We start from the raw sequence: 16,936 nt of genomic DNA, 5'->3' as shown, positions 1-16,936 counted from the left end.
CCCTGGCCATATGAACTTACAGGAACTATTTGTGGAGCGTGCAGTAGTGGGAGATAATCCCAGTTCTGATCAAAGAGCAGTTATCTGTGAGGGGCAGTTGGAGAACAGCGGTTGTGAGGTGTGGAGGTGAGGGGTCACTGCAGAGTCAGGCCAGTTCAGCCTCAGGTCAGGGGCTCCACACAGGTCAGCGCCTGCTGTCGGAGCACCTCACCGTCACACCACTCACTGTACACAATGCAGGCAGCAGCAAAAACAACATCATCCAGGAGAGGACTAAGGCTTTCAAGATTTTCACCAATTTTCAAACTTGGACCACATCTGTGTGAAAACAGCTGTATACACATGACCATTTTTAACAGATATTTAAGCTGCATATTGCTTACTCCTTGAAGGAAACCAATTGCATTACAGTATGTAAATAAGCATGTAGTTATCACAACAAGACAGTGGTATTTGTGACCCTTGCACTCTATAGTTGTGACCCAGATGTGAGCAAGATGCTGCAGTTTTTGAGTGCCTTAAGGATGTGGTGTGAATGAGCCGGGCGTCCTGTCTCCGCTGTATTAGGGAGGGGGGGGGGGAGTGTTAAAGCGTTTGATCCCAGCACTAAAATACTTGTCACATCTATTGACAGTCAGGAAGAGTCCTTCCCCCCCAGAGCAACACAGGAACGCCAAGCTGCCGTCTGCCACACTCACAGCCCAAACCACACACTCTGGTCATAAACATGCTCGTTTGGCCCAGCACTTAGCCTTTGTAGAACATAAGGTGTCATAAAATATTCAAATGCATGCAATGTACCACCCGCCTACAGTTTTCAAATGAATAAGAAGCTCAGAAATTATGTCATGACATGTCACAGCTTTACAGCGTTCACTTTTCCTCTTGGTCATACAGAGCTGGGGTCAGGAGCAAATCGCGAGTGTGGAGGACTAAGTGGTGTGGTCAGCAGCACTTTATAAAGCAGCCTGGATTTGTGGACTTTCCTGGTATTAGTCACATTCAACATACAATACAATACAAAAGCTGTGCTCTTTATTGGCATTGTAAGTCTGCTTCTGACAGAGGAGTTGGTTGTACACGGGTGAGTGGAGTTTATGTATAGGAATAATGCAGGAACTGCCAGATAATTTTTTGTATTTTATAAAATATGCATTATTTACATGCAATTTACAGGAAATATTAACAATGCTAAAAATAATTCCAACTGAAACAAAATTCTCAGTGCAAATCTTTCCAAAAATGAAAACAGTCTTAACTAGGGTGGATTAGATTTAGGACAGCCAATAGGATACAGGCATTATTGCTGTGCTCTGTGGATTTATGGATTCAAGACTAAAGCTTCAGTTCACCCTGAGAAACAAATCACAGAAATAAAAATAATTTGATAAACATATATATTTGGGATGTTCTCTGAACATCAAGCTTCTGCTTTAAAACAGGACTATAGAGGTGTTTAATAAGTGGTGACACTGCCCACAATCATTCCTCTTGTAAGTAACAGCCTATCATCAATGTATCAGCTTACACTTTACTGAGGAATTAATGATGTTGTGACATGCTCAGTTTGACTGTAGGTGCACAGCCGAAATACTGGCTCTTCACACACTTAACATTCACCATCTACTGTATGAATGCCCATGAGATAAAGCAAAAAATATAGAATAAGATCTTGATGTGAACATCAGTCTTGACAAACTTCATAGTTCACTCATAATCACAGTAATCTGTACTGGCATGACTCTCATGCTCTACTCAACTTTTACACAGGAGACAGAAACAATACAAAATTAAATATATAAACATAAGTAGGATGAACAAAGGCATGTGTCTGCCTCATGTTAGATATCTTCCCTTGTAGTGTTGTTGGCCACTCATCTACACATTTTAAAGTATATTTGACTCAGGACAGTACTTGTGGTCGTCTTTCCGTTTCACGTCACAACAAGCAGAAGGGTCACACATTTTTTACATTTGTCAGTATTTATCTGTTAAAGCACAGGGCTAGTGTTTGTCCACTGTTGAGCGTAAATGGGCCTGTGCCAGGGACTCCGTCCTAGTTTAGTGTGTAGTCTGAGGTGAAGTCTTCCTCGTAAACAGTTTTACGTATGAGGTAAAAGCAGGCTCAGATGTACAACACAGACAGTTCCCAGATCCAGATGACATGGCTGAACAACAGTTTGAATTTGCCATTTCAGTCATTTACCTATAGTGATGCTAATATTAATGCAAACCAAGCACTGTAACAAATAATGCACAACTTTGGGCAATGGTCAAGGCTTTACTTGACAAGTGGACAAATGCAGGTCCATATCCACTTCAGTGGCAGGGTCCATTGTCTTATGGTTTGAGTTTGTGCAGTTGCACATTTCAAATGTACAGAATTTTTAAGTACCTTATTTTCCGGACTATAAGTCGCACTTTTTTCATAGTTTGGCCGGGGATGCGGCTTATACTCAGATGCAACTTATATGTGAAATTATTAAAATATATAATTTCACATCTTCATTACAGTCATACCGACAACCGCGCGAGGGCACGCTAGGCTTGTGTATCAGTATGACAGCCACACTGAAGCGGCACTTCATCTACTTCCAGAGTTGACGGAGCTCAGAAGCGACACTGAGGATGATTTGGAGTGACACTGAGAGTAAACTTGTTAGCTTGTTTTTTATGCTTAAGTTATCTGAGTAACTGTTATATATATTTCGTTAACATACCGGACATGTATTCAGCTCATTGTCTATGTTTCATGTAGCTGAATAAATAAATGTGTTAAGTTAGCGTGCTGTACTGCTATTCAGCCTGTTGTTCTCTATTTTATTGTTATTATTATTACTTGCCTTTAAAGATATAATGTCTGTTCTCGGTCTCAGATTTTGTAAAATAAATTTCCCCAAAAAATGCGACTTACAGCCCAGTGCGACATATATGTTTTTTTCTTCGTTATTATGCTTTTTTTTTGCTGGTGCAATTTGTACTCCAGAGCGACGTACAGTCCGGAAAATATGGTAGTTTTAAAATTGTGACCAGTATTTCTGCAGTTTTCCAATGGTGGCATATTATATATGGTGATATATTGCTGATCTGGGACCTTACCTCACCCTATTCTTTGACAGTTTAATAGTGAAACAGATAGCGCAGGTTAGTTGTGGCTGAGTTTGTGGAGATTCAGGATGACATGCCGTTGACCAGGCTGCGCAGCTGCTTCACCACCGTTTCAATCAACTTCTGCTTGTCCCGATCATTCTTCCTGAACTGAGAGAAGATGTTGTTCTTCTTACTGGTGTCCTTCATCCTGCAGCAAAAAGAAAACATGAGGAAAGGAACACAGAATGACCTTACATCCAGTTTTGCTACAGAAGAACTAAATAGGAAGTGGCCACTCTCTCAAATGCACTGATGTGTGTATATCCAGATATGAACAAAACATGTTCAATTCAATAATTTATTTCACTAATAATAATTACTGTGTTTTCACATTCTAATGAAACATGTTTATTATGTTGCTGATGTTCAAGTTGTTAATTAGTACATTTTTGGCTTTGGTTTGCAAGCTGATCAGACAACCAGATGCAGCCAAAATTTGGGTTAAACATGTGAAAGTATGCGCTCAGTATATGTCATTCCAGGATACAGGTTCTAGCTAGTATGTCTGTGTAATCCCTCAGTCGTCCAGGTCTGATCCATAGCAAAAGCCAAAGTTAAATCTGTCAGCTGGACAAAACGTGAAGACGTGAAGGAGTGAAGACATTTGGCTGCTTATCCAAGCCGCTTCTTCAGTTCATGAATAGTCCAGAACTGAAGAAGTGGCTTGGATGAGCAGCCAAATGTCTTCGCTCCTACGTTTTGTCCAGTTGACAGATTTAACTTTGGCTTTCTATGTTTTAGCTAGTAGGTCATTTTCATTTAAATGTCACAGTGCCACAGCAAGACAAAGTCAGTTCAATTTCATTTAACTTGACTGAATGTTCCCTGCACATGCAAAGAGAACATTCAGTGCTTTCATTGCGCCCTCTGGCAGACAGACTAGGATTCATAGAACTGTAGTTACAAAATGGGAGTGTGGAGTTAAGTGTATTTATTCATACATACCCTCTGTGAACCCTTCAGCAGCGGCAGAGAGGACAAAAAACAGATTTTAGATCTCTGCAAACTAATATGTGTGGAAGACAACTCCTTTACTGCTGGAGTTATGCAGGTCTTTTGTATTACACTAAGATGATGGTTGTTAACTACTGTTATTATTATTCTAATATTTAAAATAGGTGGATGTGTGTAGAGCTGTACTCACTTCTCCAGCAGGGCCAGCGCGGTGGCTGGATTAACGCGCAGGTATTTAGAGTTGGGCTGTCCGTAGTCCGCCAGATACGTTGACCAGTCCCACACCATGAACAGGTCCAGGAGCTGAGTACACACAATCACATGGAAGTGTAGGAACAATCAGTGCAAAACAATTATGGATATTACAAAAAGTTGTGAAAATTGGAATTGTACTTTACAATTCCCAATCCAAACTAGAGATAGCCCAATATATAAGTTGACCAATATATAGGGCAGATATTTGCATGAGGCTGATGTTTGGGCCAGCGATGAAAAACCCCATATTGGTTGACCTCTATACTAAAAGATTGTTGTTTTATTATGCGTCTCGTATATTTAATCTTTTTGTGTGAGTGTGTCGTTGTGTTCTTTGTGATTTGTTAAAAAATAAAATAAAATATTATAATCTCATAAAATCTAATAATGAAATTCTTTTTTTATTAGAATACCAATAACTGATTGATTTCCATGTCTTATTTAAAGCAAATGAGCAGCGATAATCTACTCTACATCATACATTTGTTTTCAAATATAAAAGACATTTTGTTACATTATTATCCTTTTACAGATTTATAAGATTCAATTATAATATCTACATCAGCTCCTAAATGTAAAATGGATATATTGGAAAATGCTACAGCAAAAATGAAGACAGTGCAAGGGCCTTGGTTCATTACCACTTGACTGTGTTTTTGGAGGAGGGTCGAGTTGACTCTAAATGTTCTGGTTAGTTTAAATAAATAAGATGTATTATAATGGGAGTAGTTGCAGTAGGCTGTGAGAGCTTTGCAGCGTGACAGTGTGGGGAGTGGCAGTGTCCCTGACAGCCAACAGCTTGAGTTCAGTGTTAGCAAGCGGTCAGCAGCCGCCTCATCACTCTCTCTCCAAGCATTTGTTTATGCGGGTCACCACAGAAACAAGTTTGGTGGGACAAGGAGGAGGGAGCTCTTCTAAATGATGACCATTAAGAGTTTGGGGATCCCCCGGTCCACGACCCCCCGGTAACCTAATGGAGATGACCCCCCCCCAGACAGTATATGCTAATGGAAGGGAAAAACAGCTGGGTGTGAGGTTGAAAGAGCAGCTTACTGATAGTAGCATTATTCATCTGCACGACGCTCAGAGAGAGGCAGAGACAAAGGCATTCTTCTCACCTGGAGATTTACCTCTGACTCAAGCATCAACCCATCAACCTCCGTGGACCCCTACAATACTCAAAATAACTGCACTCATTTTAAAAGATATATTTATGTACAAAATATGTCACTATGAAAGTCATAGTGACATATTACTACCGACTACTGACAGATATTTATATAAAGACAAATCCACAAAAGTGTTTGTTGTGGGAAACTATTTTTTGTTGAATGTTTGGTTATGCTGCTTTAGGTTCAAGTATGGTTGAATTTAAGTATGTGCCATATAGTAGTCTGCGTATTCATTTTTATATTAATATTTTCTGCAACAATATATATAACACTTAAAATGTGTTGTTGCAACAGGCCTATAGAAGAGGAGTGTAGTTTTAGCTGTGAACATTGCATGGCCTCAGTATAACCTCTGCCTTCCTGATGTCTGTGCGTACACCCCGGGCTGGGATTAACACGGCCGCCCTGAGCCACTGTTTGGAGGAAACATATGAAATATCCACAGTGTTGTGTTATAATTATATAATTATGCCCCAGAGGACTGACACCACTTCTGCTGGATGTGTGAGAGCTAATGCAGGTGAAGAGTTGAAAAGGTTACATGATAGATCTGAGCATTACCTAAGTGAGAAGCAGGGTGTTTTTTGCTGGTATGTTAAGTGTGGCTGCCCTGTGTTGCCCGGTTAATCTGAGCCTGAAGTTGAGAGCTTTGGCTTGTAGGCTTAAATTCTTTCTACCCCTTTACAAAGTATTGCAAAATCAGTAATTTGCTGAAAAATCAAGATGCATCCCATCAGATTGTTATTATAATACAAACAATTCTAAATGATAAGCGCAGGAGGGTTTGTGAGCGCTTGAAACAGGTTGGGACCAGAGAACATTTAAAACTCAACAAACTCTCTCTGTGTTAGGTCATAAGAATTATTTATAGAATATTTAAAGGTAGACCATATAACTTTGCTGTTGAGGTGGTCTGCCAATAGCTTATCTCTGTGGAGATTGCTTTGCCTGAAATGTTACACAGAAAGGAATAAAACATATCCATCTCATCTATTCAATTCCATGTTTTTTAATAATTGAAAAAAAAAATACTGTGAGCTGGGTTTGCCTCTACACAGATCTGACAAACCTTATATTTAATCTGTTTTTATGACCTGCTTGTCTCGTGGAGATGGATAATGCCATACTGTTGAACATTTCAGTATGTCCACAAGAAAAGTGCCCCTTTTCTGGTGGACATAGTGGCAACATTGTGTACCGAGTAGGTACACAATGTGTTTAGTTTTGCTAATTTGTAATAGGCATAGATTTAATTTACCTGTCTCAAGTCAATGAAAGCCAGCTGCAGAGTGTCTCCTTGAAATCCAGGAACGGGCTCAGAGCTTGCAAACACTAAGGAGTCACAATGAAATAGAAAAAGTAAGTGCTAGTGCAATGACCTGATGTAATAATATTAATTTGAGTACACTTACATTCACATTGGATGACGTCCAGATTGAACTGCTGAATTGCTCCCATGCTGACCTGCTTGAGCTCTGAGTCCAGGAGCATCTGCATGAGGGAGGTGGAGAGGTGCTTACAGGCTGACATGCAGGCCGTCTGAGCTACCTTACCCTGTGCACAGGGGCAGACAGCAACAGCAACGTCAGAAACACACAAATCAAGATTCACTACAGAGGGGCATGCACATGGGTGTTGAGTGGACAGTTTAATGGAGATTCAACGCGGCACTCAAGTGTAGCTGCAAGTATCTTACCTGCAAGTGTGAGATTTGTGAGAATTTAACAAAACTGCTTGTTTAGAGCAAACCTGCCTTGAGACATGCACAAACAAATATGTGTAAACAAAACCTTCAAGACAGCAGTCTTGTTTAATATGTCTCCATCCACTTGCTCAGCAGTCAATCCAATGGAATTGAATAAATGAAAGTGGTTTACTATTTTGTATCCACATGCATCAACTCAAACGCAGGGATAATGTGGTGGCTCTTGAAAATACAGTGGATGATGAGATTAGAAAGGCATAGTGGTTTGTGCAGAGCCTCACACCATTCCTGTGGACTAATACAGTCATGCTGAAGAAGACTGGCAAACGCTGTGAAGATACATTTGTAGCATCAGTGCCTAATAATTAGACAGGACCAAAGCTCAGACACTGACCACTGTCTGCAGCCTCAATCACAGTGGCCCTCATTTAACTTTAAGTTAGGGACCAACAGGAGCAGATTTTGGTGTTATAACTTGTATACAGAGTACACTGAAAGGATGGGCTTTATGACACTGAGCATCATAAATAAATTTGTGTGTAGAACTGCCCTTTTGTACCAGCCGGTGATACATGAAGAAAGTACACAGTTCATTCAATTCACTCAGTCATAATTGTACATTTTAAAGTAATGATGTTTATGTTGATCTGCGCCTGCACTGTTGTGGGAAGGTCTCACTGTCCCAAGTTTGTAGGATAAATGAGGGCCAACAAGATCAAAACCAGTTTACACCTCTGCCACTCAAAAACTTTACAGCAGCTGTAGCACGGTCACAGATACACTATAGTAAAACAGACCATTCACAATGCGTTCAAATTCTCTCCTTTAAACAAAAGCTGGTGTCTAGAGGTAAACCTGGATCTAAAGTTCATTATAGATAGGCCTGTTACGATAACAAATTTTGAAGTTCGATATATTGAGTAAATAGTATAGTAAGGATCATATTGAAACTACTTTATACCACTTACACAATAACCCAAGAGCAGGTTTAAATCACAGAAACTATTCTAAATCTACAATATTGTAAAAAATATATATTTAGTTAGTATCTGTAATGAGTCATAGAAGTTATTTATTCAACCTTTTATGGCTTAAATCTCATCATATAGCCAAAAATTCCCAGAAGTGCAAAGAAAATGTACACACGATAAATACTGACCGTAAAAAAATATTGTTCCAGCTTTCATTTATTGAACGATAAGTCAATTTAGTAATTATCCTGACAAGCCCAATTATAGGATTTATTTCTATTGTCACACTGCGCAATAGCATTTTAAAAATTGCACTGAATATTACTCAAGTACATCAAAAACAAAAAGTTGTTTTTAAGTTTCTCCTAAAAGCTTCACCCAATCATCAGGATTATTTGAAATCATGAGAGTTGAAGGCCAAATTTCTAATCTATCACAATTTAATTTGATGAATTAACATATTTATGTTTACGTGTATGCGGCAGCAAAAACAACACAAGCAAATTGGATACATTTGTGTCTTTGGGACCTGCTTTGAAACAACACACTGGGTTTAACCTTCATAGGACATTCCTTTATTCTGAGGTCAGGGGGTTTGAGTGAAGAGGATGACCAACTTGTCATTGCCAGAAAAATATGTTTTGATATAAGAGCTCCTGCTCTACATAAAGAAGACTTATTCCTTCAGGGATGGACTTCGTGTTAGAAAACTGCACACAAATAAAATCCTTTGCATTGTCACCAATACAAGCACCATCTCCAAGATACAACCCAGACTCTTAAATGCAGGAGCCACAGTTACAGAAGTAAGCATGCTCTCCTCTGTCCTCAGGTACTCACCGACATGGACGCATGGTCATTGTTGTTATTCTGAGCACAAGCCCAAATCAATAAAACATGGAAAAGAGGAAGGGAAAGAGGGAAAGGAAAAGAAATGTGGTAACCATAAATGGACAGAAGGCATTCAGTTCATCAATAAAACATTTGCATGCAAGGCAGAGTTCACATGAAAGGGCAAGAGTAAAGGCAAAGAGTAAATTTATAAAGGAAAAATACAAAAAATATAAATTTGCAAAAATGGGTGAGCATGCAAAGTTTCTAAAAAGTAATCAAAACCTTTACTAAGAAGCCATTGCCAACAGTGTGACCCAAAAGAGCATTCCACATAACAAGCTCACCTCACCCTGGATAGACTTGTTCAAGCATTTCAATATATACCGCATATGTTGGGAACTCACAAAAACTCAAAATCTGACCATCAATTAAAAACTCTCTTTGAATCTTCTTTCATTTATTCAAATTTTGATTTCTGTAGTTCTGTACAAGCTCAAACCAGGCTCCTGTTTTAACTACTTCCAACACATAAGCAATACAAGTATTAATAAATCCCAGACTAAAAAACTTTTATTTAACAACTATGGCACAGTAAATGGAAAGATACTTCCAGTGCACAACTTCTTCTCACTCATCGCAAAAAAAAACATCCGTTTGATTGGTGCATAATGCAGTAAGAATAAGAAAAAGTGTGTTTCAATTCTCAGATCATTATTGCAGAGGCCCAGTGAAAAGGGTCTTCGTGAGAGAGATGCCAGTGACATACCGGCAGGTGAGTGAAAACCTGGAAGGTGGACCGCAGGAAATTGATGAGGTCCATGAGGTACCCAGAAGCCCGGCCGTCGGACTCAGCCATGCCCCAGTCGTAGTCTGCCAGCTGAATGAACTCATCGATCTTTTGGTTCAGTTTAGTGTAGATCTCTCCCTCAGCTGCATGTCGAGCATCCTGGTGAAGACACATTAGGTAAAAGAGAATAAGGAGTAAATTGTAAACTTTTCAAAGCAGGCTACCATGTTATAAGCTTGTTTATTAAGAGTGCATCGTAGACAATCTTAAGAGTGGTTCATTCTATTAACATGGAAAATGAATGTGAAAAAATACAGTGGACAGTACCTTGAAAGTGGACAGGCCATAGAGGCGTGTGGTGTGGACTGTCTCTGGGGACACATTGGTGATGTTAGTGATGAACTCTTCTAAATACCTGCAGGCCTGCTCCAGGTGAGTGCTGTTGATGATGATCTGCACCAGCTGCACACAGTTCAAACATGCGCTTAAGAAAAACACTTGTTTTCCTATATGGCAGCTTCAGTGGGACCTACCTCAGTCAGGCCAATGTGTGGCTTTTTAATGAGGTTCTGAAGACAGCTGCTCAGAATCCTTGTCAGCAGTAGGTTTGTAGACTTCCTCAACATATCATCAATTTCAGTTGAGCTGAAACAAGAGAGAACAATATTTGCTAATTACCTCCCATGAATCTAGTAGTTTGTTGAAAAGGTGTGGCTGGCGTTACCTTCGGTGGAGTGACTCTGAGAATTTAAGGCTGGCATAGATGAACTCTTTGACCTGGGAGTAGATCTGAGGCACCGACTGGGACATCGGAAGCTTCTTTGGAAAGTCCTGCTGCTTTTGCACGAAATATAAAAAAAGTGAAATCATATGAACTGTTCTGTCATAATACAAACCAATTCATATGAAACTCTACACATTTATAAAAAACAGTAGGTTAAAGGGGAATGACAGTGGTCAGAGCCCGACAATGGGCTGATGTTGTTCTCAACATGTTACCTTCTCCAGCTCAGGGTCATGGAAGGGAAAGCGGCTGATGACAGACTTGTATTCTTCCTCTGTATCAATTGGGATAGGGCTGTAATTATCCAGCTCAAAAATTTCCCTACAGGACAACAAGAAAAACAATTTAGTAAAACCACAGACATCTACCAAAAGCACAGTACTATTTTCAAAGCAACAATTAAAAAAGAAAGTCCCACCGGAAGACCAGAGCCCACTTCTTCAACAAAGTCTCATTGTACTGGTCTCGGATCTCAAACAGAAGGTCAAACAGGCGGGTGACTGGAAACCCATAGCCCTGTGTACAACATACACAATGTTTAGAGCCTATTACCTCCAGACAAGCGGGAAAGTGCCCCCACTGACCTGGAGAGTGTCTGCAAAGATTACTATGAGGTTCTTCAGCTCCAATACCAGGTCTGGGTCATCACAATAAGACTTAAAAGCAGAAAATATAGCAGTGTTTACTACAGTATTTTCAGTGTTTTTGTGTTGTGGCAAATGTCAGATGTAGATAATGAACATCTAATGTGTTTAACACATTGTGTAATGTGTAATGTGTAATTAAAAACATTATTTGTACTTTCAGATGAAGAGAGACTCCACTGTGGTCTATTGTAAACAGTAGTGCAGTAGGAGGCCTGACCTTTCCATTGACAGTAGCGGTCATAAAATCGTAGTGACTCCAGGAGTGGGCAGTCTCACCCCTCACACAGTGTTTATAGTGATTTATTACCCCCCTACAGGTCACTACACACGGACACAGGATTCATCTAAGGTGATGTGACTGCAGCAGACACCTCACACATTAGATGATAGCATTAAAAGAGCCTGAACAGTAAAGTGAGAAATGAGCATGATGGTGGGCTGCTAAAGGCTGGGGGCATGGGACCCCCGACCGTGAGCCTATTCTTCACACTGTTAGCATAATCCTCTGCTCATTTACAACTGAGTAGACCCCAGCCGTCAGGAATATGGCTCCTTAATCTTCCGTTATTGTTACAATCTGTCTGTCATTAAGTCTCAATCACCTCCCTTTGGCCCATTTTCACAACAGAAAAATCATTAGTTTATCAGTACAGGGACCTGCATAATGCATCTCCAGATTACTAGGGAAATCCACAGTCATTTACAAGTCTCTGTGTGTTAGAGTAAATCCTTACAGAGTGTGTGCGTAGCACGGCGATGATCTTGGCCAGAGCCATGTTCCACAGCTCATCAGTGAAAGCTTTCGTCACCAGGCCTCGCGTAGCATTCAGTATATGGTCCTCAACCACAAAGAATCTGCAGGAGAAATACCTTTTTTAATACCGTTTTTAAAGAAAACAATAATACACATGCATGTTTCTAAAAAAAAATAATAAACTTACCCAACAATCTGATTGAAGTATCTTCTGTAGCCTTCTACTGTTTCATGCTGACCACAGAGAAAGAGAAGGGTGATATAGGCCCAACTGTAGCTTTAATGTTTGGAAAATGACACAGACTGTGATGTTATTACCATATTGGCCTGTGGCTGCAAGACAAGCCGCGCTTGTTTCTTTCTCTGTTTTCTGTAGTAGTTTTCAAATGTTTCCCTGTCACCCTAGAAAGCCCCCAAAATGTCAAAAACATTTACGATCATGTAATGAAGGCAATGTAACTTCTTAGCCTCCTTAAACATCATAATAATTATATTAAGTAAATACAGTAGTGACATACTCACCAGCACAGTGTATATGTGGAGACACCTGTAGACAGGAGAAAAGTCCACCAGCTCCTGAGCCGTCAAGATCTAGACATTAAAAACACATAAAACATCAGACCTATTGATGAATCACAACATTTACACAAACCTACAGTCGAAGTACTCATTTAGTTCAAAATGTTGTTTTTATTTAATCTTTCCTATTCCACCTTCACTGATTTCATCGCCCCCCGCTGGCAAACATTTGGGAGTTATAAAATCACAGTTATATTTGTAACTTTGGTTTTACCTCTTCATCTGCCTCTTCATCCTCCTCCATCTCCTCATCCATCTGTCCATTGTGAGTGTGGTGTGAGCGGGCAGACAGAGAGTATGAAGGACCAGTGTAGTGTCCAGTACTGGCCTGTTTGGCCACCGCACTGTTGAATGTCCTGTGCTGCTGAGCCTGTTGGGTTTGAGACAAATCAAATGTGTGCTAACATGTGTGTGTTGACATGTGTATTATACCATGTGTGCGCTCTTACCTGTCTCATTGCTGTCTCTCCCACTTTGTCTGAGTGTTTTCTGATACTCTCTAGAAAGTCCTTCAGGTCTGACATAGAGATCTCCTTGATCTCCTCTCTGAGTCTGGGCAGATTCTCAGCCATGATTTGACAGAACCTGTATTGACTCACTCTGTAAACAAAATTAGGAGCTTTCAGGCAATGGAATTTTAAAAATAAATAAAAAGTAGAAACAGAAATTATATTAATCTCATCCTTACCCTCCACAGGTGGTATCACCCTTTTTTCCATGCAAGAAACACAGCTACAAGAAAGCCAGCGACTCCATGCTACACACGGATCATTGAATGCATGGAGCTGTGCAACATCGACAGGACTCTAAGAGCCTTCATTGCAACCTCGATAAGGTTGTGGAAAACCACCCTTGAGGCCAATGTCAAGCCTCTTGCACAAGTGACCATCAAATGTGGCATATACCAAGGAGAAGCACTGCCCCCACTGCTGTTCTGCATAGGTCTGAACCTCCTCAGCCAAATCATCAACAACACTGGCGATGGATACCAACTCAGTAATCGGGCCAACATCAATAACCTCCTCATCAAGCTGTACGCTAAGAATGAGCGAGACATCGACTTACTGATCCACACCATCAGGATCTACAGCACAGACATTGAAATGTCATTCGGGCTTGAGAAGTGTAGCCGAATGGTGACAAAGAGAGGGAAGGTAGTCCACACAGAAGGGGTCTCCGTCCCAGAAGGAACAATAGCAGACATTGAGGACAGTTACAAGTACCTTGGTATCCCATAAGCAAATGGCATCCTTGAAGAGGAAACAAGGAAAGCAGCCATGGCCAAATACCTCAGACGAGTAAGGCAAGTCCTAAGGACTCAGCTCAATGGCAAGAACAAGCTACAGCTACACGCTGCCAGTAATCAGATACCCAGCAGGAATCATAAGCTGGCCAAAGGAGGAGATACAGACCACAGATGTTAAGCCCAAATCTAGCACCCTGAGAATGTGCGCGAGCCGTAAGGAAGGAGGCCAAGGACTAGTGAGTGTGAGAGCCACAGTCCAGGATGAAACATCCAAGATCCATAAGTACGTCAAAGACAAGGCCCCAACAGATGACGTGCTCAGCGAATGCCTCAGACAGTGAAATGCAGAGGAAGAGGTGCTGGAGGAACCATCATGAGAGGACAAGCCCCTGCACGGGATGTACCATCGGAATATAACTGAAGTGGCTTGTATCAAAAAGTCCTACCAATGGTTTGAGAACGCTGGACTGAAGGACAGCACAGAGGCACTCATCCTGGCTGCACAGGAGCAGGCCTTGAGCACCAGAGCGATAGAGGCCCAGATCTACCACACCAGACAAGACCCAAGGTGTAGGCTGTGCAAAGAGGCCCCTGAGACAATCCAGCACATAACTGCAGGGTGTAAGACGCTGGCAGGGAAAGCATACATGGAGCGGCATAACCAAGTGGCGGACATAGTGTACAGAAACATCTGTGCAGAGTACGGACTGGAGACCCCAAGGTCAAGGTGGAAAACACCTCCTAAGGTAGTGGAGAATGACCAAGCCAAGATCCTGTGGGACTTCCAGATACAGACTGACAGAATGGTGATGGCGAACCAACCGGACATTGTGGCGGTGGATAAACAACAGAGCAAAGCCGTTGTGGTGGACATTTTAGTACCAAGTGATGGGAACATCAGGAAAAAGGAACATGAAAAATTAGAGGAATACCAGGGGTTCAAAGGCATCAGTGGTGCTCGTTGTCATTAGAGCATTCTGAACTGGAGGAGTGGCTACAGCAGATCCCAGGAAAAATATCAGATATCTCAGTCCAGAAAAGTGCAGTATCAGGAACAGCAAAAATACTGCGTAGAACCCTCAAGCTTCCAGGCCTATGGTAGAAGGCCTGAGCGTGGAAAAGAGGGGATGAGACCACCCGTGTGGGATGAGATTTATATATATATATATATATATATATATATATATATATATATATATATATATATATATATATATATATATATATATATATATAATTAGTACCTAGGAATGTAAACTTTCTCTAGCTGCTCCATGGTCTTCAGTGCTGCATAATACCTGCACAAAAACACATATGAAACAGGACCTTAGTGTATTTGTAAAGTTTGTGAGGAAAAGTTGAAATGACAAGATGCAGTGCTGAGGTCTAAAACATGTTGACAACAACGACAATTAGCATTACATCATCAGCAATCTCGTGTCAGAATTTGCATAAAATGTGTTGTTGTTTTGGACTTTTAGAAATGGGAACTATGGTACTTTCAAACATGTTGGACTGATCCCAGACCGATCCCAGGGCGCAATAGATTTTGTTCTGTTTATTTTACTTTTGGGTTGGCCTTGTTCACATACATTCAGCCCAAACATGCACCATGAGCCACGTGAGTCCATCAACTAATCACCAAACTTATTTCTATGACAACGCATTTCAAGCAAACAGAGTCCTCTGAATACACGTATGTAGGCTCACTTCCCTAGTGCTATAAGTAGTGGTCTTTTCTTTCACCTGTGGCTAAAGAGGACTGTACGTGCTGGTGAAGGAGGAGGAAAAGCTTTCTGAATGACACACAGACAGACCCAGGCTTACCTGTGCAGACGAAGGCGGAAGGAGACTGCCGCTGATATCCAAGCGCTTTTTTTGCGCAATTCCAAGAGCAATTTGATTACTCTTTACATTGACCTAACTAGTGGCAGTGTGAAAACAATCTAACATATAGGACCTGCTTCGCATCAGAAACACTATGAAAGAATAGAAAACTCCAATGTATGTGAGACCCTTCCAGCTGCTATGTCAAGTCCATTCATGATTAATTAAAAAAAAGTTTTATCTCTTATTATTACTGTCATCATGTTTTTAACCATTTTTAAATGTTATTATTGGTATTATTATCATTATTCAAGGACTGTAAAGTAACAATTGTACAGTATGTAAGAGTCTTACCTTTTGGCTTCCAGCTGCTCCTTCAGTTTACTGTACATTTCTAGAACTGAAAAATACAGAGACAAAACATAGCATCAGCTCAAGAATTGTGGTAAAATTATGTTTACAATATAATAAGGCAGCAAAAAATTCTTCAATGTTTAAACTAGACCTGTGGGTTAAATGTTGTGCAGTGCTGCCCTCTACTGTTCAGACAGATTTCTTGAGGCCCACATTTGACTGACAGTATTATAGCAACAGTATCCCATTACAATTCTAATGGATAAGCATTGAATACAGATAATACTGCTAATTTTACTGTGTTCAGCCCTCCGTAGGATGGTTTAATGAAGCAATGCCCTGCTTCATCATAGCAATATGAATTTCAATCTGAAATCTTTGTGGTCCTAGTTTTCCTTTAATTATTTGAACAGTAAGATAGACCGGCAATTGTATTGAAGAATCCATATTTTTATACGATAATGGACTAATGTTTGATTCCAATGGCCAGGGTTAGTTTGTGTGGAACTTTATATTAGGAAAAGAAAAGAAAATAAAAATAACCATGAAATGCAATTAAACGTAGAGGGTAAAACTCAAAACAATAATGAAATTTTAGCTATAAATTTTAATGAATATTTTATAAATGCTGTTCAAAGGCTGACCCAGTTGTTTCCAACACCTTGCGTTCCCCATAACTTACTCTGTGATGAATCAGGCTTTAGTTTAACACCTGTTAATGATGCAAAAGTGGAAAATATTTTGGGAAAACTGAATAACAGTAAAGCAAAGGACCTGTATGGATTGGATAGTGTATTTCTAAAAAGCCATCAAGAAAGCCTGATCCCAGCCATAACAAAATTAATAAATCAGTCAATAAATGATAGTATATTTCCCGATGCATTAAAAACTGGCATCGTAACACCAATATTTAAGTC

At 40.3% G+C, this 16,936-nt stretch overlaps 1 protein-coding gene across 1 annotated transcript in view; it reads right to left on the bottom strand.

The window, feature by feature from the left end:
* Positions 1–1,018: 1,018 nt before the first annotated feature.
* Positions 1,019–16,936, bottom strand: part of exoc6 (exocyst complex component 6) — a 21,217-nt gene continuing 5,299 nt past the window's right edge. Inside the window, exons 4-22 of the mRNA XM_055229555.1 lie at positions 16,020–16,068; positions 15,083–15,136; positions 13,042–13,192; positions 12,807–12,962; positions 12,536–12,604; positions 12,332–12,415; positions 12,201–12,247; positions 11,994–12,114; positions 11,197–11,268; positions 11,031–11,128; positions 10,828–10,933; positions 10,553–10,665; positions 10,362–10,473; positions 10,156–10,290; positions 9,808–9,987; positions 6,944–7,085; positions 6,790–6,863; positions 4,295–4,407; positions 1,019–3,298 (exon numbers count right to left, since the gene is read on the bottom strand). Of these exons, the coding sequence (XP_055085530.1) occupies positions 3,172–3,298; positions 4,295–4,407; positions 6,790–6,863; positions 6,944–7,085; positions 9,808–9,987; positions 10,156–10,290; positions 10,362–10,473; positions 10,553–10,665; positions 10,828–10,933; positions 11,031–11,128; positions 11,197–11,268; positions 11,994–12,114; positions 12,201–12,247; positions 12,332–12,415; positions 12,536–12,604; positions 12,807–12,962; positions 13,042–13,192; positions 15,083–15,136; positions 16,020–16,068 (2,003 nt within the window). The 3' untranslated portion in view covers positions 1,019–3,171. The remainder of the gene's footprint in view (positions 3,299–4,294; positions 4,408–6,789; positions 6,864–6,943; positions 7,086–9,807; positions 9,988–10,155; positions 10,291–10,361; positions 10,474–10,552; positions 10,666–10,827; positions 10,934–11,030; positions 11,129–11,196; positions 11,269–11,993; positions 12,115–12,200; positions 12,248–12,331; positions 12,416–12,535; positions 12,605–12,806; positions 12,963–13,041; positions 13,193–15,082; positions 15,137–16,019; positions 16,069–16,936) is intronic.

The sequence above is a fragment of the Periophthalmus magnuspinnatus genome, chromosome 19 (assembly GCF_009829125.3).
Source record: "Periophthalmus magnuspinnatus isolate fPerMag1 chromosome 19, fPerMag1.2.pri, whole genome shotgun sequence".
NCBI lineage: Eukaryota > Metazoa > Chordata > Actinopteri > Gobiiformes > Gobiidae > Periophthalmus > Periophthalmus magnuspinnatus.
This window is presented reverse-complemented; position numbering and strand designations above follow the sequence as displayed.